General features: G+C 39.1%; 1 protein-coding gene across 1 annotated transcript in view; it reads right to left on the bottom strand.

The window, feature by feature from the left end:
* The window catches only part of LOC126158394 (agrin-like), a 422,061-nt gene that overhangs the window by 19,905 nt on the left and 374,342 nt on the right, over positions 1–27,814 (bottom strand). The window contains exons 25-26 of the mRNA XM_049916440.1: positions 18,104–18,281; positions 1,998–2,139 (exon numbers count right to left, since the gene is read on the bottom strand). Of these exons, the coding sequence (XP_049772397.1) occupies positions 1,998–2,139; positions 18,104–18,281 (320 nt within the window). The remainder of the gene's footprint in view (positions 1–1,997; positions 2,140–18,103; positions 18,282–27,814) is intronic.

Here is a 27,814-nt window from a genome sequence, read left to right as displayed (position 1 = left end):
ACCACTGGTGATCGTCGAGGGGACACTGAATAGTGCACGGTACATCCAAACCGTCATCGAACCCATCGTTCTACCATTCCTAGACCGGCAAGGGAACTTGCTGTTCCAACAGGACAATGCACGTCCGCATGTATCCCGTGCCACCCAACGTGCTCTAGAAGGTGTAAGTCAACTACCCTGGCCAGCAAGATCTCCGGATCTGTCCCCCATTGAGCATGTTTGGGACTGGATGAAGCGTTGTCTCACGCGGTCTGCACGTCCAGCACGAACGCTGGTCCAACTGAGGTGCCAGGTGGAAATGGCATGGCAAGCCATTCCACAGGACCACATCCAGCATCTCTACGATCGTCTCCATGGGAGAATAGCAGCCTGCATTGCTGCGAAAGGTGGATATACACTGTACTAGTGCCGACATTGTGCATGCTCTGTTGCCTGTGTCTATGTGCCTGTGGTTCTGTCAGTGTGATCATGTGATGTATCTGACCCCAGGAATGTGTCAATAAAGTTTCCCCTTCCTGGGACAATGAATTCACGGTGTTCTTATTTCAATTTCCAGGAGTGTAGTATCAAAAGTCTGACAGATAACCAACAAGTATTTAAGAAGAAATTAAAAGAATTTCTGAATGACAACTCCTTCTACTCCATAGAGGAATTTTTAGGTATAAATTAAGAAAAAAAATATTTAAAAAAATAAAAATAAAAATAATAAAAAAACACAAAAAATAAAAAGTTGATATATTAACTTAAGTATGTTGTTAAATTAAATTAATTATGTCATGTGTTGGAAACTTTGACTTGTTCCACATCATTACGAAATATCGTATTCATGATCCATGGAACTAGTATTAATCTAATCTAATCTAATCTATTTCTGGTAGCATGTAATATAGATTACTTACATATAGTTGTTAGGAATATAGCAGTTAATTCTTGTTATGTTACCTTTATCTTTTTTTTTTAACTTTTAGGGGAGCTATTGCATCTATTTCTTGTCTTTTAAACATTAGGTGGACTTTTGTGACTTGTTTGTCAATGTATTTTATTTGTACATGACATATGTTTGGCTTCATTACAAATATATTAAATGATAAATATGAATATACAAAACTCTCTTTTACATTTGACAAAGAATTACAAAAATTTAAGATATTTTTTTAAAAAATTATGTTTTTCCTTATGTACTCTGATTACGATGACTCCTTATACAGCAAAATTGTATAATTGCATTACAAATAATTTTATGGACCAATATTTGTACTTATGCTTCATAAGATACGATGTATCCTGTTTGTTATTACTACAGTGCCACTGCTTGATGGTTGATCATAATATCTGTAATGTCTACGACATGCCAAGATACTATGCCTTGCATGTTCTTGAAATGTTTTTTATATGAACTGACACAATATATTGTGCACATGGATGAGAGTCTTTGAAGTGTCATGTATTAGGTATGTTAGACGTCCATATTTTGTAAAAAATGTTATGCACATATGTCATATGTGCTTTGCATATCCACACTGTGCTTCAACTCGGTCTGTGCTTTGCAGATCTGAAGATGGCAACATAAGATTGCCGAAACCAGTAATCCAAATAAATGCTCTACACAATTGTGGATATTAGAAGTTTTTCCTTTTGTATTTAGAGCATACAAATAACTAACTAATTTACCATAGTTAATATTGTAGGACATGCTGGCCCTAGGAGCCCACTGCCTAGCTGAGTGGTCAGTGCAACAGAATGTCAATCGTAAGGGCCCGGGTTCAACTCCTGACTGGGTCGGAAATTTTCTCCACTCAGTGACTGGGTGTTGTGTTGTCCTAATCATCATCATTTCATCCCCATCAACACACAAGTCACCAAAGTGGCATCAAATCGAAAGATGTGCACCCAGCGAACGGTCTACCCGATGGGAGACCCTAGTCACATGACATTTACATACAGTCTATACTATTTTTAATTCTTAGAAAAAAATATTAGTATGTGAAGTTCATTACCAATCCAAAAACTGCCCTTTAATCTTGGGATAGGCTTGCTGATCGTAATTGTTACAGGGTCTTCTTCATCCACCTGCAGGGCTGCATGATACATTCGATGAGATGCTGTGAGGCGATGCCAAAGACCATCAGCCACTTTCACCTGAGCACAGTTGTGAAGATGATTATGATGTTAGCAATAATGGAAATTCCTGGGTGACGAAGTACAAAAAATAAGGGAAAGGCAACAACTCACCTATAACAGATCAATGGGTGGAGCACAGAAACACAACAGAAAACAGCACTCACACTAGCTTTCAAGCACTGGCTCTTTTTCTAGCAACAGTACACACATTCACATATGTGTGAGAAAGTGTGTACTACTGCTAGAAAATGGGCTAGTGCTTAAAAGCTAGTGTGAATGTTTCTGTGCTCCTTTCTCTGATCTGCTTTAGGTGAGTGACTGTGTCATTAATATTTTGGTATTTATGTACCAAAATAAGTCTAACAAAATGGGTAGTACTGTACTTAACTGCTAAGTACATGTGTAACATTCGGCAAATTCCTACATTAATACCATAAATATACAAGCACAAGAAATTGTTGTATCGGTGTCTATCCATTTATTATTTCTGGCATGACCACAGTCACAGTTTTGTGCCATTTCTGTTTTATTTTAGACATACAATAAAGGCAAGAGATAAACATTGGCTTAAATATAACACTCCATATGTTGTGTTCTTCATACTGAACTTTGGTCTTTAATAGACCACCTCCCTCAACACAGCCTTCACCGTACATAATTACCCCAACAACCTAGTTCAAAAGCAGATTTCCTGGACCATCTCATCCAATCATGGGGTTGATGATCCCTTTAAGAAGAAGCAACTTCAGAGCACACCACTTGTTACCAAGTAGTATTCTGGGCGTGAATGTATTAATCAGCTACTTCGACATGGCCATGACTTCCTAAAATCATGCCCTGAAATGAGATCCATTCTGTCTGAGATTTTGCCCACCACACCTAGAATAGTTTTTCATTGCACCTCCCCACCCCCCAATCTTTGCAATATCCTTGCCAGACCCTATGCTCTTTCTGGACCCATCACCCTACCCTATGGCTCCTACCCCTGTGACAGTCCCCATTGCAAGACTTGCCCTATATACTCTCCTACCACCACCTATTCCAGTCCTGTAACCGGCAAAACATATACTATCAAAGGGAGAGCCACCTGTGAAATGAAATGTCATATACCAGCTGCTATGTAAACACTGTTTAGCCTTTTACAGTGGCATGACTACCTCCCAGTTATCTATCAGGATGAATGGACATAGACAGAGGGTGTATACTAGTAACACACAATATCGTGTTGCAGAACATGCACTACAACATGACAATCATGACCTCAGTGCCTGCTTCGCCACACGCGCCATCTGGATTTTCCCACCATACACCAGCCTCTCAGAACTCTGCACGTGGAAACAAGCACAACATGTCTGTGGTTGTTGTCACCCATCTGACTTAATTTACGTTAATTTCTTCCATTTCAGCACTACTTCATAGTAATGCCTCCTTTCTTCACTCCATTTTAGTTTTCTACATTTTTACATTTTCCAACCTGTCTATTTTTCACCATCCCCCTTCCCACCTCTGTTACATACCATGCACTTTGCTTTTCACTCTTATTAACTTTTGCATGATGTTTTAGTAATAATTTCTGTCTTGCATAATATCCTGTCTTCCACTTTTAAGCTCTCATGATTTCATATCTCATCCGGCGCAGTCCCCACCAATCAATCCTTCCTTCTCATTCCGTCTGGTAAGTCTTCCCTGATCAGGGGTAATTGGTCACTTTTCTGAACTGTACCCCTTTCCCTGAGCCTCTCCAGTGCTTTTCCTTCACCCCTCTTTCTCCCCCTTCAACCCTTTCATCAGAAGAAGGAGCCATTATATCCAAAAGCTTGTGAAAGTTAAATCCTTTTGTGTGTGTGTGTGTGTGTGTGTGTGTGTTCCCCTGCAGCCACTTGATTTCTTGTCTGCCCATGTACATTACATTTACGTTATATGGTCTTTCATCATTGATAGAGTACAAGGTAACTTTAATGTTAAAAGCATTTCTAAAAACAACCAGGAGAAATTTCTTCCCTGTGGAAGTGTAGTACCTGTGTCTGTAACATTAGTTTGTTCTTGACTGATACTTTATGAATTTCTTTGGCTTTCGTCGTTACAGAAAACTGAACCTTCCATTAAATCCTGTCACAATAACTGAAATCATATCTTTTTTCTCTTTGACATTTAAAAAAAATACCAAACCAACCACATATGAATGCAGTTGTATTTTAAAGCTCAACATTTTCCTTTAGGTTACTGTCATATACTGCTCTGCTTCATGAAAGAACATCTTCTTTCTAGTGATCCATATAGTAACAAGGCTGGCATATTTTTGGTTTGAAGTCTGATACCAATGCTAAGAAGAACAGCAGTAGCCATCATGAAGCAATTGAATTTTCTCCATCACAACCACTCAGGACAATATTCTTTACGTCAAAAAATTTATTCACCTTGAATAATGATGTTTTGTGTATTAGAAATTTATTTTACTCATCTTGCAGCAAGCAGTTTTGAGCAGAGTACTGGGAAGGATCCATATTACTTAAAATCAACTATTATAAACAGCAAAATGAATATTTTGTGATCAAGATTAGAAATCAACATGTATATGCTAACTGAAATTAGAGTGTGTTTGTATATACAAGACACAACAATACATATAAATTACAGGTGACAATTTTAATAAGTTTTATGTAGATATAATAATGGAGAGTCCTTGATGGAATATAAATATTGGAAGAAGTGAAGGTAACAACTCACCATGCAGTTGAGATGGTGAGTTGTCGATAGGCACATAAGCTAGACTTAGTACATTGCTAGCTCCAAGAGAAATCCTTCTTTAGAACTAATAAAATACACACATACTTACCTAGATACATACGCATACACCAGCATGGCTACATTGTCCCAGCCGACTACACTGTGCCAGCACTGCACCTTGACTAGGTGAGGGGTTCTGTCAGGCCGAGTGGACAGTGGGAAAGAAGAGGCCATGAATGAGAGAGACGGTTGGGGAAGGGTGACTGGAAAGGAGAACCAGCAGGCACACTGGATGGGAAAGTTGTACAAATTAGCTCTTCCAGCTGAAAGTGGAGATTGTGTGCAATGAACAGTGACATGAGATGTGGATTAGGAGGGGGAGATAGAACAGAGAAAGAGGGAGAGTGTGGAGAGGAGAATGTGACTACAGGATGAGCAAAGATATGGGGTGTGAGGCAGGAGTGGAGGTGGTGTGGGGCACAGCCAACTGGAGACTGAGGCCATGGGGATTACAGGGCGACATATCACTTCCCCTACCTGCAACCAGAACAAGCTCATCAGTGCCACATTTCTATCCCATGAGCCTGCTAGCTCTGTCTTCCAGCTGTCAATGATCCTTCCCCAAACTTTTCCACTTCCTGCCTCCTTTTTCCCTATGTCCACTTCATCTGATAGAGCCCCTTCCCCCCACTCAAGCTGCAGTGTTGAAACAATGTAGTCACCCAGGACAATGTAGTTGCAAAGGTGTATGTGTATTCTGTTTGCCCTGAATAGGATTTGTCCAAAAGTTAGCAACATTCTCAGTCATGTTAATTTATCTATCAATTACTCAGTGCCTCAAATACATAAGGCCTGTCTAAAAAGTATCCGACCTTTGGCCAGAAAAAATATTTTGGATACCTGACGGGGTTGGGACCCTAATTCCCTTCAAAGTAGGCCCCTTGTGCTTGCACACACACGTAGCCCATCAATCCTTCCACTGCTGGAAACTCCTCTGGAAGTCTTCTTTTGGAATGGTGTTCAGCTGCATCATCGTATTCCACTTCATCTCTTCTCTACCCTCAAAACGGGATCCTTTCAGTTGCATCTTCAATTTTGGAAACAAGTAGAAGTCACAAGGAGCCATGTCTGGAGAATAGGGAGGTTTGCGAATGGTTGTAATTCCATGTTTGGCCAAGAAATTTTGGATCAAGTGGGATGAATGTGCAGGGGCGTTGATATGATGCAGTTGCCAGTTTTTCACCATCCACACATCTGGTCTTTTGCGCCGAACTGTGCCATGGAGTCGCTGGAGAACATCTTGATAGTACTCCTTTGTCACTGTTTGTCCTTTCAGTGCATATTTGTGATGCACAATTCCACAGACTTCAAAGAAGACAGTCATCATCACCTTGATTTTGCTTCGCACCTGCCACACTTTCTTTGGCCTCGGAGGCTCTGGACGCTTCCATCGTGACGATTCTCTTTTTGTTTCTGGCTCATATCTGTACACCCATGACTCATCTCCAATTGTCACGGTGTTCAGAAACCTAGGATCAGTGTTGGTGGTGGCCAGAAGCTCCTTTGCAACACCAAAACTGAGGGCTTTTTGTTCTGGTGACAACAACTTGGGCACAAATTTCGCAGCCGCTTGGTGCATGTTCAAATCATCACGCAAAAGTGCAAGTGCAGAACCTTTACTCACTCCAACCTCTTGGGCAACCTCCCGCATGGTCAAACAACAACCTGTCATTACCAGATTTTGCACTCTCTCAACAACAGCTGCTGCACTCCAAGCAGATTGAGGCCTGCCACAATGCTGGTCACTCTCCGCTGATGTGCGGCCATTTTTGAATTGGTTGAACCACTCCTTAATTTGCGGTACACCCATTGAATCTTCTCCAAACACCTGCTGAATCTTGTTTTGCTTTGAAAATCACCAAGCTTTTGACAAAATTTGCTGCAGTATCTTTGCTCAACTTGTTCAGTCATCTTGAGAGAATCGGTAATCCGACAAACACATTGTGTAGCACCTCACTAAGCGACCGACAGGCAGCGACTGATGTGCTGGAAGGTGGGGACAAAATTCACGTGTGTGCATAAAGATCTCTTCCTTTACCATGTACAGTGGTGCCGCGCTATTGTCTCTATTTTGCACTGGAAAATCAAAGGTCGGATACTTTTTAGACAGACCTCGTATGGTGACAGTGCAAAATTTGACTGGAACTTGCCGTGTCCATAAAAATTAAAACAGTTATTCCATATCTGGTAAATATTTTAGGGTAAACAGCGTATGTAATGATTGATATAGGAACAAATCTTCAACTCATATGAAGAGTACTTAAGGGGAAATACTAAATATTTTAGAAAAATTCACATTACTTCACATATTTAGCTAAGCAGCCAAATAATATCACAAATAACAGGTGTATATTTGATACCATACACAACATCCATTTACTGATTAGTAAACAATAACAGGTAATTCTAGGTAATATAAATGCTTCCTAGACAACTTTATTCTGTACAGGTACAACATGAAAATGAGCTCTGCTTGAAACTAGCAGTAGAAAAATAAATTGCAGCTGCTGTTAAATAAAAAGCAAGTAATGAAAAATATTACTTAAGTTTGATCTTAATAAATGGTTCATGGAATGGCTTCAGCAATTTTGGAAACATTGGTGTAAGTATGTTAACACAGCAATTATGACTTTAAAGGAAATATAGCTAAAAATTCAGTAACAATTTTGTTTTTAAGTAATTTGTTTTTGATTTTGTTCGTGTCCGAGATATCAGAAACTATAATCTATATTGATACAGGGTCCACAGCTGCAGTGATATTTTAAAATGCTTTTGTGATGTATTTTAAAATGATTTTGTGATGCCTTCAGATAACATTTTCTATCTTTGATGTACAGTTGTACAACAGCAGCCTTAGGCCATTTTCAGGTATCTAAAACAGATGCATTATACATTAAATGAATTAACATGTAACACATGAACAAGTTATACCCCAAGATATACTAAGAGGATTATAACTTACTTTACAGAAGATCTGTTAATGGTATATTTGCCATATACATATTTGCTCCTATGTTGAAATTATGATAGCATATTCACCTTTTTTTCTTCTTTTTCTCATGCTTTTGTCCTGCATCACCACAGGGTCAGCATGTTTATTAACAGATTTGCCACAGTTAGTTTAAGGGGTGGCTGGCTGCCCTCCTTGTCACCACCTCGTTCCCCCAGGTGGAAATGTGTGACCCAACTGTCTATGTCTAGTTGTTAGTCATATGAAAGTGAGCAAAAGTTTTTCTAAATGTTTGAAAATCATGTAACTGAGGCATAACTTTGGAACCAGTCTGGTATTCACATAGGGTCAATGTCCAAGAAGTTAGTGCAATGGGTAGAGGAGGATCAGGTGAAGGAGAGGAGAGAAAATGTGTTGAGGTTGTGACAGAATGTGGACAGAGTGTCTTAGCCCTACTTCCAGATTATGAAGATATCAATGAACCTCAATCAGTCTAGGGGTTGTGAGTTTTGGAAGTCTAAGAAGGTTCCTCTAGATGACCCATAAACAGGTTGGCATGGGAGGGTGCCAAATGGGTGCACATGGCTGTGCTGTGGATTTGTTATGGGTCACAATATATGAGGGTAATAACAAAAGTAAGGTCTCCTATTTTTTTATAAGTACAGAACTCTGTTTGTGTGGCAGTTGATCACACTGTTATGAAGAGTGCACATTCTGTGTGTAAACATGAGCACGCTGTGCTGAGGCACTCAGTCTTGGCTTGGCAGCCGTTGAGAATGGAGCTCCTGATGGATGTTACGCCAAGTGTGACTTGCGTGCATTTATTCCATTTTTGAATGCAAAGGGCACTGCGCCAATTGAAATCCATCACCAATTGACAGAAGTGTATGGTGAGTCATGCATGGATGTCAGAAATGTTCGTATTTGGTGTAGAGATTTTGCAGCTGGTTGGACCGAAATTCACGACGAACAATGGAGAGGGAGCCCATCAATTTCTTAGGAGACAGTGTTGAAGGTTGAGCAAAGCATGCGTGAAGATCGGCAGATTACCCTGGATGATCTCTGCACATTTGTTCCTGAGGTTTCCAAAAGCACCACTCACAGAATTTTAACAGAAACATTGAACTACCGGAAGGTGTGCGCAAGATGGGTGCCACACATGCTGACTGAGGACCACATGTGGCAACGAGTTGAAGCTTCCCGTGCATTTCTTCACTGCCTTGCAGCTGAACAGGACAACTTCCTGGACTCAATTGTCATGGGTGATGAAACCTGGGCATACCACTTTACACCTGAGACCAAGCAACAATCACACCAGTGGCAGCATCCTTCTTCGCGAAAGCTGCGGAAATTTAAACAAACACAGTCTGCTGGTAAAGTCATGACAACCGTTTTTTTGGGATCGGAAAGGGGTATTGATGGTCGACTTTATACCCAAAGGGACCACAATTAATGCTGACAGGTACTGTGAGACTCTGAGAAAACTCAAATGGACAATTCAGAACCAGACAGGAGGAACGTTGAGCAAGGGCGTACCGTATTTACTCGAATCTAAGCCGCACTTTTTTTCCGGTTTCTGTAATCCAAAAAACTGCCTGCGGCTTAGAATCGAGTGCAAAGCAAGCGGAAGTTCTGAAAAATGTTGGTAGGTGCCGCCACAACTAACTTCTGCCGTTGAGTATATGTAGCGCTACACAAGCATGCTTTGTGGGCACAAAGATAAATACTGGCGCCAAAACCTTTTTTTTTTCTCCGTCCCGAGTTTCGACCACTGCATTTTCATACATTATCCAATGAAGTAAATACAAATTCCGTATTGTTCATCTTCGAATGTAGCAGAATTTCAATGTACTACGAAAATCCGACTAGCAAGACTGTTAGGGATGTTTGTGAATATGGCCAACTCTATGTTCCGAGTTTTTTTCCTGCCTGTGAGAAGAGATGGTTGTTAATAGGAACCTGATGAAATGTGAATCACATGCAGTATTCTCTTCACCATAAGAATAATACGAATATAAACATTTTGCCATGTATTCTTTCGTGTTTGCTGCTATCTCATTTAAATCCTGTCTGCCTAATAAACTACGAAACTAGAGTGAGACAACAGCAAACGCGGAAGAATATATGTATCGTGTCATGTTTATATTCATATTATTCTTATGCCTAATAGTGATATAGTCAGAAATGAAGCACGGCAACTGACTAGATTTTAAATGTAAGATGTCTAATTTCTGTGCAGAATTTGATGTACTAAAGAAGCGGCCGCAAAGATTTTCAAACGGAGAAAAATTTGCGCCTAACTCTCGTTCAGAACATGTTCTATCATACGCAGTCTATTATTTGGTTCTTGTTGATCATTATCAAAGAAAGCAGCAGTGTAAGTAACAACAAATAGCAGTCTCTTGCCATTGTTTCGCTAATGAGACGATTCCTCTTTTTTTTTAAGTGGCGGTAGTGCGCACAAAAGCAAGTCATGTCGCGAGCGGCAACAGGCCGTACACACGCACTATCAGAATGCGACAAACAATGCATGACACAGTACAGTAATGCATTTTCAGCTTCGAGTGACGTAAACACCTATAACAAAAAAAAAAGGCACTTATCAGATCAAAGCAAAATAAGCAATTGATTCAAACCAGACGAAGCATGTGAAAAAGGAAGGGTACCCGTATAAATACGGACGGAGCGCCTGACGCATAGCAATGGCTACCTGGTAAAGCTTAACTGCTAAGCTTACGACTCAAACCAAACTACTGTAGCTGTATCATCTTTCATTCGACCTAAATTGTGTCTCATATTACAATGGACGAACTTTGTTTCGATTTGGAGGTGCGGCCTAAAACTTTTCTCTCCCCTTGAATTTCGAGTCTCAAATTTCAGGTGCGGCTTAGATTCGGGAAATATTTTTTTCCTTTATTTCAAGTCTCATTTTTCAGGTGCGGCTTAGATTCGAGTGCGGCTTAGATTCGAGTAAATACGGTACACATTCTCCATGACAACGCTCACCAACACATCACTCAGCAAACCATTGCTCTCCTGAAACAGTTTCAGTGGAACATAATCACCCATCCACCCTATAGTCTTGACTTGGTGCTCAGTGACTATCACCTGTTCTGTAAGTTAAAAGAACATTTGGCCGGAAAGCGATTCAGCTGCAACGACAAGATGAAAGAAGAGGTCCATTACTTTCTGAACAGCATGGTGGCGAGCAGGTACGACATGGGCACACAAAAACTGCCACAGCATCTACAAAAATGCATCAACAGAAATGGTGATTATGTCGAAAAATAGCTAACTGTTCAAGCTGTAAACTGATGTAAACCATTGTAGAAATAAACAAGTCTATGTACTTATAAAAAAATAGGAGACCTTGCTTTTGGGATTACCCTCATAGCTGTGTAAGGAATGAGGTGGTGGATTTGGAGTATGAAGGGCATTGGGAGAGGTAGTGATTGATAGCAGCAAGGCCTTGGGCGTGAGGAATGTTGGTATATAGTGTGATGAGAGCGGACCCAGAAGGATGGTGGAAAGTCAGTGAAGGAAGTGGTTAGTGTCTTTGATGTTGGAGACTAGGTTTCAGGCAATTATTTTGAGGTAATGGTCAACAAGAGCAGAAATTCTTGCAGTAGGAGCATCCAGGATTGTTGGGTTTGTGGATTTTGGGGGGCACATAGGAGGTGGGTGCGTGGGGTGCTGTTAAGGTGAAGAGAGAGATGGACTCAGGTGATTAGTTCTGGGAAGGACCTATGCATTTCAGAGGGACTGGAGGTTTGTTCAACTTCCGAGGTGGGAGTACTATGGCAGAACTTGTAGATGGAGGTATCAGACAGTTGAAAGAGGCTTTCCTTCAAGTAGTCACCATGACTCATCACAACAGTGGTGGAGTATTTGTTTACAGGGAAGATGATTATGTCTGGATCTGTTTTCAGGTTGTGTATGGCTGTCTTTTCTTCTGCTGAGATATTACTTTTCTTAGGAAGGGACCAAGAGCAGGGTGGTTGCTCCAAATCCACCCATCCCTCCTCAAACTTTCCTCCTGTCAGAACTTTACATCTTTCTTTCTTCTTTCACATGCATGATGATAACTTAAATATCATCATGTCACAAAACCACATTATTGCTTCCAGCAAAATTTCCTCTGTACTTTTCACTCCATGAACTCACACTATATTATCCAATCCTCCCTATAGCTGCCTAATGTTTTTGCTTGTCCATTTCCTGCATAATTTCCTATTTTGTATCATCATCTCTACCCCAAAGGGCCCCTGCTCCAACTTCCTGCACCAGTTCAGAAAAGTATTCCTTTCCCAGCTAAAACCCTGTCCCACACACTGTTCCTTAAATGCTGTCTAAACCGTGGAATACCCCCCCCCCCTCCCTAATCCTAACCATAAAGAAATCCATTCTCTGGATCCCATGCCTCCTTTTTCACAATGATCTTCAATCTTCATCTTTTCAGATTCCACCATTCCCTATCCCTCAAAAACCTGGTACTGCAAAAACACCTCTCCATGACACAAATATCCCAGAACTGTCCTCCAATTTTCCTCTCAGCATCCCACAAAACCAAGAATCCAAACAAATCCAAGAAGTTGTTGTTAGGCTCTCCACCCAAAACCTCAGTCCCACAGCAGTTTCAGTTTTATCCAAAGGCCTAACCTTCAGCCCTACACCCAGATTTAATCATGTTGAACTTCTCAAACACCTTCTCCCAAACCCTACATGGAAACACATCTTTGCCATCAATCCCTACAATCAAATCCAACCTGATCCCAACATTGAACCTTGCCTCTTACAGTTCATACAACCATTCAATCATGACCCTCCCCCCCTCCCACCTGACCACCTTTTAGTCAGCTTCCAGGAATTCCATACCTACAACTTGGCCTCATCATCCTTCTCCAGTTTCCTTTCTAAGAACACTAACCTTTCAGCAGAAGAAAAGACAGCCATACACAAAATGAAAAAAGATCCAGACATAATCACCCTTGATGCAGCAAAGGCTCCACCACTGTCATGATAAGTCATGATGACTGCCTGATGTAATGCCTTTGCTAACTGTCTGACTCCTCTGTGCCATAGCGATCCCATCCCAGAACTCCAACATAACCTCCAAACCATACTGAAATCTATCGGCCCTTCCCGAATCTCTTCCCTGTCTTCACTCCAATGCATCCCACATGCCCACCTTTTACATGCTGTCCAAAATCAACAATCACAACAATCTTGGACACCCCATTGTAGATCGCTATTGCACCCCCACTGGAAGAATTTCTGTTCTTGTTGACCAACACATCCAACCAATTACCCCAAACCTGGACTGCCACTTCCTTCACTCACTTTCCACCATCCTCCTGGATCCCCACTTGTCACAGTTGATGCTGCCCTCCCTATACACCAACATCCCTCATGCCCACAGTCTTGCCACTATCGAAAACTACCTCTCCCAATATCCCTCAGACTCCAAATCCATCACCTTATTCCTTATGCACCTTACCAGCTAGTCCCTAACCCACAACTACTTTTCTTTTGAAGAGAAGGATTATAAACAACTCTACTTCACCATGGGCACACTCAGGGTACCCTCCTATGTCAACCTGTTTATGGTTTATATAGAGAAAACCTTCCCAACCTCCCAATACTGCCAATCTCTAGCCTGGTTCACGTTCACTGATGCCTCTAACCACACCTCTGTCCACATTAAACCCACTAACCATCAACAGTACCTGCATTTCAACAGCTACCATCCCTTCCACACCAAAAAATCTCTCCCATACAGCCTAGCTACCCATGGATGACATATCTGCAGTGATGTGAACTCCCCTCCCAGTATGCTGAAAGCTTCACAGACAAACCAAGTCCACAAACAGATTTCCTGTGCAATATACTCACAACCCCATAATTCTCCCATCATCCCCAACAATCATCTACTGAGGAGTCCACTTCACCACCCAGTATCATCCTGGACTGGAACAACTGATCCATGTCCTTCGCCAGAACTTTAATTACCTCTCATCCCTCCATGAAATGAGGGACATTCTACCCAAGATCCTTCCACCTCCCCTAGACTTATCCTATCCCACGAAAGGCTTGGCCACCTGTGAAAGCAGCCTTGTCACATACCAACTCTGCCACTGCACAGCTTTTTATGTTAGTATGACTACCAACCAGTTGTCTACCAGGATGAATGGCCACCACCAAACTGTTGTCAAGAACAAAATTGACCAGTGAGTGGCACAACATGCAACTGGGCAAAACATGCTCATTTTCAAGGGCTACTTCTCAACATGAACCATCTGGATCCTTTCTTCCACCACCAACTTGTTTGATTTACACAGATGGGAATTATCCTTACAACTCATCCTCTACTTCTGCAATTGTCCTGGCCCCAATCTCAAGTAACCCTCTGTCCCTGCAACAGCAACCCAACAGTTTCCCCTTCGTCTGTCTTGTCACCTCTTCCCAATTCATGTCCTCACATCACACACAGTATTTACATTCTGCAAGGGCTGTCTACAACATTTAACATGTATTACAGATCCACATAAAAGAATGATAACCAGTATCCACTGTCTGTACAGTTTAAATACATCGCCTTTATGTATAAGTACAATACAAATATATCCAACTTATTGTATGGAAATTAGATTCATATTTATAACAATGATAAATGATAATTAAATATTATATAAGAACAAAGACTTATATGGCTAGGCTTACCATGCTTTTTTAGATCCAACCCACAACATGTTACCACCTGGTATTTCCAAACTGAGACATTTAAACACAATTAAGGCAAGGATGGCCAATTACCTCTTCAGTGCAGATATACACCAGGTTCGAACTCTTACAAGAATCAGTGAAATGCCATAGGCAAGGAGGATAATGGGCAAGGAGCACTACATTAGTGGTGTGTGGATAAATTGAGAAGTTTGGTCTGACTTGAGGTTGCTAGGGTAGTCCGTGCAGTTGCGATGACCACTGTGTCTGGATGGCTTAGTGGTCAGAGTATCTGCCTGGTAAGCAGCAAATCCCGGTTTGAATCCCCATCTGGCACAAATTTTCAACTTTCCCTATTGATTTTAATCAATGGCCACTGGCAACTTATGTCTTTCATTCCTTTGTGACATATTTTTGCAATTACTGAAAGGTCTTAACAGTTTACTAAAGCATAAACTTTATTTACTCAGCTGCATTTTTCTCTAGACATCACTATTTTTCAGAAATTGTTTATCTGTTTTAAATGCATCATAAAATTCACAAAAAGAATTTTCTGTATTAGTTGCAATAGTTTAGGAGTAAATACAGAAAGTCTACCCCTTTCTGCAGACCAAATGCTCCCCATGATTGGAAAAACTTCAGCTGGATTTTATGTCCCAGGCAAAGGCATTGCAAACTCAACCATTTTAAAAATATTGCAACATGGTATATCAGTCCTTTGACACATCCATAAAAATTGCTCTTATTTTTGGTGAAGCAGTAGCATTAAGAGCACTCCTATGTTTATCTGCTTTCATGTGGTCTTCAACATCACCCCTTTTTTATATGCACCAAATATTCTCCAATGCTTGGAGTGCAATAAACATGTTCATTGTGACTGTCATAATACCGTTTCAAAGATTTGTATTCCAGTTGCCAGCTAACGTTAAACACACACTTTCTTTTGCCCATTGCTAAATGATAAGAAAAAAATTAGTATAGATGAAATGATCACAGGAACATCATAAACACACTGCCCCCGTTGTGTTGCCAAATGACTAATTGAAAAGTTGTGTTGCAACTGATAGCCATGCCTCCACATCGTCAGCACTTGCTCCAAAATCAGCTGAAAGAGGCACAGCCATAACAGAATGTTTAGAAATAAGATTTTGGAATATAGGTCTAAAGTTTGAGGGGAAAAAAATTCAAACTCTGGATTTTTGCAACTCCATATATTACCCCAGGCAGTGCTAAAAAACCAGGACTGTCTGGGCTAACCCCAGATGTATAGTAAGCCTATATATGGCATAATGTACCACTACAGAATTTCTGTAAAATAATTTACAATCTTCCTAGTACATGTATGTTAAGAACATCAACTCTATATATAAGATATTTGCAACAACTGCTCAAAAGTAATGTGCTCCCATATAATGAAAAAATACATCTACATCTACATCTACATTTATACTCCGCAAGCCACCCAACGGTGTGTGGCGGAGGGCACTTTACGTGCCACTGTCATTATCTCCCTTTCCTGTTCCAGTCGCGTATGGTTCGCGGGAAGAACGACTGTCTGAAAGCCTCTGTGCGCGCTCTAATCTCTCTAATTTTACATTCGTGATCTCCTCGGGAGGTATAAGTAGGGGGAAGCAATATATTCGATACCTCATCCAGAAACGCACCCTCTCGAAACCTGGCGAGCAAGCTACACCGCGATGCAGAGCGCCTCTCTTGCAGGGTCTGCCACTTGAGTTTGTTAAACATCTCCGTAACGCTATCACGGTTACCAAATAACCCTGTGACGAAACGCGCCGCTCTTCTTTGGATCTTCTCTATCTCCTCCGTCAACCCGATCTGGTACGGATCCCACACTGATGAGCAATACTCAAGTATAGGTCGAACGAGTGTTTTGTAAGCCACCTCCTTTGTTGATGGACTACATTTTCTAAGGACTCTCCCAATGAATCTCAACCTGGTACCCGCCTTACCAACAATTAATTTTATATGATCATTCCACTTCAAATCGTTCCGCACGCATACTCCCAGATATTTTACAGAAGTAACTGCTACCAGTGTTTGTTCCGCTATCATATAATCATACAATAAAGGATCCTTCTTTCTATGTATTCGCAATACATTACATTTGTCTATGTTAAGGGTCAGTTGCCACTCCCTGCACCAAGTGCCTATCCGCTGCAGATCTTCCTGCATTTCGCTACAATTTTCTAATGCTGCAACTTCTCTGTATACTACAGCATCATCCGCGAAAAGCCGCATGGAACTTCCGACACTATCTACTAGGTCATTTATATATATTGTGAAAAGCAATGGTCCCATAACACTCCCCTGTGGCACGCCAGAGGTTACTTTAACGTCTGTAGATGTCTCTCCATTGAGAACAACATGCTGTGTTCTGTTTGCTAAAAACTCTTCAATCCAGCCACACAGCTGGTCTGATATTCCGTAGGCTCTTACTTTGTTTATCAGGCGACAGTGCGGAACTGTATCGAACGCCTTCCGGAAGTCAAGGAAAATGGCATCTACCTGGGAGCCTGTATCTAATATTTTCTGGGTCTCATGAACAAATAAAGCGAGTTGGGTTTCACACGATCGCTGTTTCCGGAATCCATGTTGATTCCTACATAGTAGATTCTGAGTTTCCAAAAACGACATGATACTCGAGCAAAAGACATGTTCTAAAATTCTACAACAGATCGACGTCAGAGAGATAGGTCTATAGTTTTGCGCATAGATAGGTCTATAGTTTATTTTATGACAATCATATGCAGCCATAATTACAATAAAGGATCAAGATGTATGCAGCATAATTTACCATTGATGAGTCTTCTGTATAGTAAGTTATAATTCTCATAGCGTATCTTGGAATATGACTTGTTATTATGTTAAATTCATAATTGATGCTAACACATTCAACATATAGAGCTTCCACTTTAGATGTTTGAAAATGGCATTAGGCCCAGATTGTACACTTGTACATCAAATAAGAAAAATGCCAGCTGAAGGCATCATAAAATCATTTAAAATATGGGAAACTGCATCACTAACCTGACATGCACTATTTTTAAATTTCCTAATGTGATCTTCCTTATAATTTACCAGCTAAACTTAACTTGTTAATGTTTGGTTCTTCCAAATGTCTGTTTCTTTATGTATTGTTCTGGTGATAATTACATTTATAGTTTATGAAGAAATTAATTAAGAATGAGATTGACTAATTAAGTATAATAATAATAATAATAATAATAATAATAATAATAATAATAAAGTATAATCAGAACTGATAAACAAATAACACACAAATTCTTAATAAAAGTTTTTTTAGTCATCACAGATTTAGTTTTTAAGGCTATAGGAAATAATTATAATGAAATAAATTAATGATGTAAACATTATACACTTCTCAAGAGACATTTGGCAAGAGATGTTTGGCAAGAATCTCTTTCGACAAATGCAAAAAATGTGTTGAATTTTTTTGTGCTAAGCAAATATACTTTCAAGTTTTCAAAAACTTCTGTTACACACCTGTGATTTAGCTATGACAAAACTGTGGTGACTGATGCTGAGCTGCATGTACCCTCCAACAACAACTAATGCCCAGTGGCCACTGTAATCTTCTTCCAAGCTGTGCCATAAAAGTAAACCTTCAGTCTCTTCTGTTCGAAATGAAACCTCATAGTGACTCCTTTGTGAAGCTTCATGCCTAAAAGAAAAAAAAACCAAAGTGTGTTATTTAAGAATATCTGTTTAATACTACATCTGCAATGAAAACGTGTACATTTCCTGTGTTGTTTGAATATTGCACTATCTTGTGCGACAGGGAGGGGTCAGACTCAGAACAATTTCACATGACAGAAATTCTGATATACTGTCCACCTTAAGTGTGGTTTTTAGGTCATTCTCCACACTTCTTTATGCAAATTTTTGACTGCACCTAAGAAAACACAAGGCACAAACAGCTCAAATATGGTAACACACAGAATAAAGTTTACACAGTTCAAAGAGTGATGGCACACATGCCTTCCCTTCCTGAGGTTAACTGACAGCTCTGGTGACAGGAAGGGCAGAATTAAACAGTGGGTCTAGAACAGCTGGTTACATACTAGGAAAGAGAGAGATATCCAGGTGAACAATTTTATTTGTGGTAGTTTAAAAATATCTTTTTTCAGCTCATAAATATCAGCAAAACATCTCTTTTTTACTATCTCTGGCAGCACTCTAGCAGTATAAACTACAGTACACACAAATACAACTGTCCTTCATAGCACTCACAAATCATGTTCTTCTGATATGTCAGGTGGTGGATAAGAGAACATTTTCCACCTAAAGGTAAATGCAAATTATGGCAATGTAGTACTATCATGATCCTTGCATGTCTTGGTCATAACATCACTAACAAATGTGCATAGTTTGGAACTTCTAAAAATTCATAGAGAGGTTGTACTTTTAGCTGGCATTGGTTGCATAGCTGTAATTATGAGGACTGTTCAAAAATTTTTGAAACTTTACTAATTTCACACCAATGGTGTGTTGGAGTGAAATGCAGTTGACATCTCTGCAAATGCAGGCATGTGATGTGTAATTACTGGAAGTTTCATTGTTGTATGTCTTTTAGTTATTGTTCAGGGCTGCATTGAGTAGAATGTTGTGCTGCACAATTTGCAAATTTCGAGCTGGTATAGTTAGAGGAGCAACATAGCTGCATTAAATTTTGTGTTAAACTCAAGCTAACATTTAAAGAGACACATCAAAAGATTAGGAAGTCTATAGTGACGAGTACTTAAGCCATATTCATTGAACAAATGGTTCACAAGAATTAAAAGTGGCTGGACTGAAGTTAAAGAAGACCCATTCTGGACACCCTTTGATGTCTACTGATGATGCTCATGTGAGGAACATCAGTGAAATTGTGAAGATCAATGGAAGACTGACTGTCCAAGAGATTGCAGAAACATGTAACATTTTGGTTGGATCATGTCTGAAATCCTGCACAGCATCTTGAAATGCAGTGTGTTGCTGCCAAATTCGTCACACAGCTCAAGAGTCACAATCTGTGAAGAGCTTTTGGATTGCAGAAATGAGAACAAGATATTCCTTAAGAAACTCATAACAGATGATGAGACATGGCTCTACGGTTCTGATGATGTTAACAAAGTGTTGGGAAAGGCCATTCAAGACCAAAAAAAGCTTGTCAGGTCAGATCAAATGACAAAGCCGTGCTGATAGTTTTCTTTAACTTTGAAGGATTAGTTCACCATGAATTCATGCTACAGAGACAAACTGTTAATTGAAGGTACTATGGGGACGTGTTGTGATGCTTGCGACAAAATGTGAGAAGCAAATGGCTCTTGCATCAACATAATGCACCTGCAAATTCATCCCTGTTGGTGTGTGACTACTGCACACACACACACACACACACACACACACACACACACACACACAAAAAAAAAAAAAAAAAAAAAAAAAAAAAAAACTATTGTCCTACCTCCTACTCCGTGCTCTCCAGATCTGGCCTCTGTGGACTTTTTTCTATTTCCAAGTCAAAAACCCCATTGAAAGGATGAAGATTTTCAATGACAGCTGAGATAAAATAAATTCTGCAATAGTGCTTTGTGCGATCCAGCAAGAGGCGTACCAAGATTGCTTTCAGAAGAGGAAATGGTGTTGGGAGTGTCGTATCAGTTTTGGCGGAGAGTATTTCAGAGACACTGCACAATAAGTAAATGGTAAGCATAGAAAAATTTTGTGACAAAGTTCCAGAATTTTTTGAACAGACCTCATACATGGTGAGACTCAGCAGTATACTGTTTCATAGTCACAGCTTGTATGCTACATATTCATAAACAAATTTTATAACAGTCAAACAGAGTTGTAAAAGAAAGATAATGTCGAGAGTCAAGGACTGATATGATAATATGACTGCTTTTCTAGTGAAAAATTCATCAATTGTTGAGACCACAGTGTCAAGCAGAGGAAACAATCCAAAAACTGCTTTGGAAAAACAATCACTGCAGTTTAGACAAAACCAAATACTCCACATGCAAAGGAGTAGAATATGCTTTTGGGTAGAATATGCTTTTTAGTGCACAGCAGAATTTGCAGACTTATTGCCGGTTCTACATCTACATACATACTCCGCAATCCACCATACGGTGCGTGGCGGAGGGTACCTCGTACCACAACTAGCATCACCTGCAATCAAAACACTCACTATGAATCAGTACAAAACTACTTCATGGACTAATTACTAAAATTACTATCTCACATTTATTACATTGTAGTAAATGATGATTTATAATTTCTTCTTCTTCTTCATTTAATGGAGTGCATTTACAGCCTGCTCCATCTTCACTGACACCATCTGCTCCTCAGTCATTCTACATCTCTCTTTGCTATTGGTTTCTATAAATGATTCCTTGTTTTATCATTCTATCTTCCGGGTTATTATGCTGTTCCTGTTTTATGCAATCTTGATGTATTTTTTAATTGATATAGTTTAGTGTCATGAGCTTTTAAAGCCATGTCAGCAATACTGTGTAGTGTGCAGTCAGTTCTTTGCTAACATAAAACTGTTGTACAGCATGTCTTGTTCCACAGCATGTAAATAGTCCATGTTTTTTAATTGCTCTCATACATTTATTATAGTCTGATTGTAACAATCTGCAGTACACTTAATAAAGTGACATACGTGAGTTAAGGCAGTACTCTTGTGCTGGAGGAAGAAAAGCATACTAGGGGTACAACTGGAATGTGTAAAGGGACACCCTCCTCTGGCATTACTTTTCCTCAACAGAAGTAATCGATACCATAAGAAGAAATTACTTTATTTTCTTTATTACAGTTGATATGTACTAGCTCTGAATGTACAGTTGAAATTAATTTCTTTTAGAAACATTTGAAATAATGAAATATTTGGTATGCTTAAAATTTCTATTATTAATTACACAATTTTGTACTGTTTATTTCTGGATTCATTTATAAGATAATAATATAAATTAATAGAAATTCATTTGTCAAGAGAATTTGTAAACCCTTTGTTTTGGAATAACAATGTAATTTCGGCTTTGTTAATGTGAAAATTCAAAAGACAGTGTGATATAGAAAAATGTGAGGGAATATGATATTCGTGAAAACAAAAAATACAGCGCAGGCTTACTTCAAACTTATGTCAATTGGAACCATGAGAACCTATAATGTCAAAAATTTCAGGTTCAAGAATCAGCCCCTAGATGTGAAGGACTGTATGCGACTACGATAAAAGAAGATAGGTAAAAAGTTTATTGTAAATCTTATTCCTCTCGAAACTTATTAAAAGAGTTAACCATAAAGCCAGCGACAATCAACAAATTTGAGGGAGGGGTAGTTTACAAATGCCTAACATATACCCCATAAAAAGCAGATCTAAACAAAATTTGCAGAAATTCTAGTAGGATTAATGCTGTAATGATACTTTTTGCTAATGTGTCTGACTCTACACACTTGTTTTTAGAAACTGCTTCTAATCATGGGACATATCAGTGGAGGCTCTATAGTGCAAGTACATTAAATAATAAAATGCAGCAAACTGCTTCCACATAGTAACACATGCATAATTTGTTCACAAGTTGCCATTTGATGCTATAAATTTGTGTGTTGGAGTGTTAGTGCTGTCTAAAAGACTCTTCATTATGAACAGATTTGATTATCAGATCCAGTTAACTGACAAGTAAGTTGGAATTTAGAGTTCCAGCAGAACCTTTCTGGAGCAAACGAAAGGGGCAGACATGTTGCTGCAGTATACCTTACTAGTGAATAAATGACAGTTTTTGACTAGTGCACTCTCTCTGATTATGTGTAGTGCTATCTCTGATTATGTGTAGTGCTATCACAAGATGCAATGAGGAAATGGATGAAGCAATTATTTGAGATCAGCCATATTAGAAAATAGTTCATTTAATTTATGCTTTTTGTAAAATATTTAGTGTCATAACATTGTTTATTTGCAGAAGTTTTGTAGGTCTGCAATGACTTTTTAGTTAAGTAGAATTATGATTATGATAGCAGTTTTCTTAGGTCATTGTGACTATTTGTCAAAGTGCAAATAAATTATCAATATCTATAGCATATAAAAAAAGTATCTAAAGTGAAACAGATGTGGCACCTGTATTGAGACCATAGATGCCAGCTGTTTGAAATTCCTTATTCCTTCATTCCCTATTGAACTGGTACATGCTGAGCCTCCATCTGAAATGGCACACAAGCTCAACCTCCAGAAAAACCATTTTGTGACCAACAGTAGTTACGAAACTTTTAAAATCACTTTTTGTGATCATCTGATTCACTTAAAGTATTGTTTACAAAAGTTAATGCACGATGACAAATTCTTGACAATAGTTGTATCTGATTTAAGCTAAGTTGTAAAAATGGTAAAATCTGTCCTCTTAAACACAAGTAACCATAAATAAAATATATTCAATCTTTCAAAACAAAAGCAAAACTTTTTCCCTTACCAGTGGAACAGCTGGTTCCAAGCTGCATTTTCAGTTTGAAACATTATTTTCATGATATTCTAAGTAACTTTAAATTACCAGAAATAAGGTGTACTAATAACTGTGGCCTAAATTTTATGTCAAGTATCTCTAACGGAGATGTTAACCGGAATTATAACCATACGGTTTTTGTGAAAGATCATTCCAGTCATCTAATCTAGATTCTAACCTTACCAAGGGGCTCTAATTGTCCAGCCACAGGTTCAGTATTCCAAAAACTTGAATATATGGAATTTAATTTTACAATTAAATATGAAGGACTATATTCCATGAACCTGACACGTTCCATATCATTACGAAGTGTCGTATTCGTGATCTATGGAACAAGTACTGATCTAATCTGATCTAATCTTCAGAACAAACATTAGATGAACTCACTTCAATAGAGCACCCTGCATGGGAAGATCCCTTTGGCAAGGCAGTTTATTCTGCAAAAAGCAAAGTTGCTACATTGAAAATTAAATGCTGAGGTAAGAAGTTTTAGGCCTTAGGTGAGACATTTCATACAATGTTGTAAGAGATGCCAAAATCAATAATTTTTTTACATTTTTGAGTGTAATTTGCCATTTCATATTTTGTTTTAAGAAACTAGTTGAAACTCAGTTACACACAACAGAAAATTTTATGTGACAAATATCTTGACTACTGTTTGCACTGTGTATAAAAAACCAGTTTTGAGGTTTAATACAAAATTGTCTGACCCTTGGTCTAGGAGTAGCATCTTTGACATTATGGTTCCTGGATCAAACTCAACCACTGCTTAAATTTTGAAAAAATTCATCCGCAATGGCAGCTGAGCACTTTCAGTATAAGGAGTCATGCTCTTTCTGCCAAGGGTTTTTGTCCATGAGGGGAGAGAAGTGTTTCAGGATAACATCTTGCCAGTGGAGTGGGAAACTGTCTCTAAAACATGAAAGAATCAGCAATAATCAGTGGCATGAGGATACAGAAGACAATGGAAACAACTGCATTGCAGACACTTAACGTGTATTCGTAGAACATGTGGCCTTTAACTGAAAGAAATGTCATGTTGATTTGTCCAATGACAAAATATTGTGGATTAGTTCCTCATTTGGATCTTGAGGAGGTGACTGTCAAGAAGGCTGAGATGGCCACAAGGAGGGAAAAAAAGACTAACTAACAAAGTGGTAACCTTCTACAAGTTAAGTTGGAGCTTGCTTGTCAGAAGTTTGAATGTGATAGGAAAATTAGAAAATCTCAATAGGGATATAGGGAAATGCAAAGGCTTAGTCTAGATACAGTGGAGGTCTTTAAAGCAAAATGGAAAGACAACCATTCCTTATTAAATGAATGTAGGAGTAATATCAACAATTGAAGAAAATTGTGTAATGGTAGTAGGATTTACTGTGAATGAATGGCAGAGAGTGAGTTACTCTGAACAGTTCAGTGATAGGGTTGTTCTCATCAGAATTGGCAGAAAATGAACACTAACAATAATAGTTCAGGTATATATGTGGGTTCATTATCATGCTGCAAGAGTCATGAATTGTCTTGCCACACTTCAAGCCATTTGCTTCTCGCATTTACTCGCAGGTGTCTCACAACATCCTTGTAGTACCATCGATGAATGGTTTGCCCCTGTGGTATGAATTAATGATACTTCAATATCAAAGAAAACTATCAGCATGGGTTTTGTCATTTGATCTGATCTGACAAGCTTGTTTTGGTCTTGGAGAATCTTCCCTGACCCTCTGTGAAGAGTGAACCATGGTCTCAACATCATAAACATAGACCCGCATCTCATCACCAGTTACGAGTCTCTTCATCTCATTCTCATTTTTGCACTCCAAAAGCTCTTCACAGATTGCGAGGTGAAGATCTTTCTGGTCTTGACCTAGGAGTCATGAGATGAACTTGGTGGCAACACAGCATTCAAAGATGCTGTGTCAGGATTTCATGACATGATCCAACTGAAATGTTACCTCTCTCAGACAGACAGTCTTCAATTGGGCTGCACAATTTCATTTATGTTCCTGACATGAGCATTGTCGATAGACATCGAAGGCGGTCCTGAATGAGTGTCATCTTTAACTTCAATCCAGCCACTTTAAAGCCTTGTGAACCGTTTGTAACACCAAGTACAGCTTAAGCACTCATCACTGTAGGTTTTCTGCATCATTTGGTGTGTCTCTATAAAGGTTTTCTTGAGTTTCATGCTCACACTGCTCCTCTAACTCTACCATCTCAAGATTTGCAAACTGTGTGACACAAGATTCTACTCGAGACAGCACTGAACAATAGCTAACAGACACTACTATAACAAAACTTCTGGTAGTTACACATTAAACACAGGCGTGTCAACTGCATTCCCTTCCAACACACTATTGGTGTGAGATTATGAATTTTCTGGAATTTTTTGAACAGATATTGTACGCTGTTTGAAAATAACAAGAGGAGGAGGTATTTTTGGAAAACTGCTGGAGGTGTGGGAAGACTCCATCTGGATTACATCAAGGTGAAACTGAGATTCTAAAAGCAGATATTGGAATGTAAGGCATGCCTAGGAGCAGATATAGATTCAGACAACAATTTAGTAATGATGAAAAGTAGACTGAAGCTGAACAGGATCATCAAGAAAAATCAAGATGAAGAGAAGTGGAATACTAAAGTACTGAGGAATGATGAAATGCATTTAAGTTCTCTCTGGCTGTAGATACTGTGAAAATGAATACCACAGTAGGCTGTTCAGTTAAAGTAGAATGGACATCTCTACAAAGGGCAGCCACGGGAGTTGGAGAGACAAGTATACCTGCAAGGTACATAACCATGAAGAAGTCTTGTGTACCATAAGAAATAACCCACTTGATCAATGAAAGAAGTAAATACAAAAATGTTTGCAGAAAGACAGGAACACATCTACATAAGTCACTTGGGTATGAAATGAGTAACACCCGACCTTTGATTCTTTCAAGAATCACATTCTACTGTATAAAACAGCTTCAAGCATCTGACTACTTCAGCTAGCTTTTCAAACATATCAGTGCTAATGATGTCATATCTCCTGAACTATGTATTGCGCAGTGATACAATTTTCCAGATACATTCAGTGGTATATGTGGATACTGTCTGCAAGACATTTTGTAAACAGAGAGAGTAGTGAAAAAGTAATAAATTAAAACGACATGCCAAATGTTGAAGTTTTACTGCACGAACAGCAAAAATGTAATAAGTGTAAACATTTTTCCTCTCCAAATGTTGTCAGAGATGTCAGTAACAAAGAGTTTCATAAAGGTTTGAAATTATGTATAAAGTTAGTTGGGAGTTATAAAGTGCTATGACTCTCAAATACTGGATGAATATAGTCTTGATAATTTTCACACTGAGTTATGCTGCTTCTAACTGTAATATTTGATTTACTGCCCTAAACCTTTAATGTAAGATTATACCTCTTAATTGTGTAGATCAAAACAGTACTTAATATTCTTAAATTCAGGCAATAATTATATGACAAAATGAAAATCAAATTGTTGTTGTCCCTGCAATCCATTAGGCAGGTAACTGGCAACTGGGACCATGCTCCTTGTACTGGGTTAGCTATTTAGTAATACAGATAAATAGGAAATACAGGGAAGCCAAGGTGAAATGACTGCATGAAAAAAGTGAAGAAATCAAAAAGGAAGTGGTTGTCAGATGGGCAGATTCAGCATACAGAAAAGTCAAGACACTCTTTGGTGAAATTGAAAGCAAAGGTGGCAATACTGATATTGCAGTAGGAATTCCACTGTTAAACATAGAGGAGAGAGAGGGAATGAGTGGAAAGAGTACACTGTCACAGCCTCTATGAGAGGGCAGCAGATTGGGGGGTGGGTGGGATGAGGGGGGTGGGATGATGGCGGGGGGGGGGGGGGGGTCTGCCTGATGACATAAAATGATAGAAAAAGAAATGCAAGTCAATATGAAAAGACGTAGGGAATGCAGTATTAGAGTCATTATCTATCAGAGCTTTGGAAGACCTACACTCAGATAGGGCAGAAGGGGTAAATAATATTCTTTTGAACTTTCTAAAATCATAAAATGTGGAAGTAATTGACTATTCAAGTGGATGTGTAGAATCTATGAAACTGCACACATGCCATCAGATTTGGGAAAATATTATCCACACAAACATGAAGATAGCAAGGACAGATAAGAACAAGAACTATCACACAATCAGCTTAATAGCTCATTCACCCAAGCTACCAACAAGAATAATACAACACTAGAATCGGGAAAAAAGAAAAAAAAATTAAGGAGCTGTTAGATGACAATCAGTTTGGCTTTTGGAAGGATAAAGCCAACAGACAGGCAGTTCTGACATTGTGCTTGATAATGAAAGTGGGAGGAACAGCAGCAGGAGGAACAGCACTTTTGGTCACATGAATACAGGGCTATAAATACAAAATCAAATAGAGGTAATGTAGGAGTAGATTTAACAATCAATAAGAATATAGGAACGCAAATAAAGTACTATAAACAGCATAGTGAACACATCATTGTAGCCAAGATAGACACAAAGTAAACACCTACCACACTAGTACAAGTTTATACGATTGAAGAAATGTATGATGAGATAAAAGAAATTATTCAGATAGTTAAGGGAGTCAACAGCTTAATTGCGATGAAGGACTGGAATTCAATAGTAGGAAAAGGAAGAGAGGGGAAAATAGTAGGTGAATATGGACTGGGTGAAATGAATGAAAGAGGA

The sequence above is a fragment of the Schistocerca cancellata genome, chromosome 2 (assembly GCF_023864275.1).
Source record: "Schistocerca cancellata isolate TAMUIC-IGC-003103 chromosome 2, iqSchCanc2.1, whole genome shotgun sequence".
In the NCBI taxonomy this organism is placed as follows: domain Eukaryota; kingdom Metazoa; phylum Arthropoda; class Insecta; order Orthoptera; family Acrididae; genus Schistocerca; species Schistocerca cancellata.
This window is presented reverse-complemented; position numbering and strand designations above follow the sequence as displayed.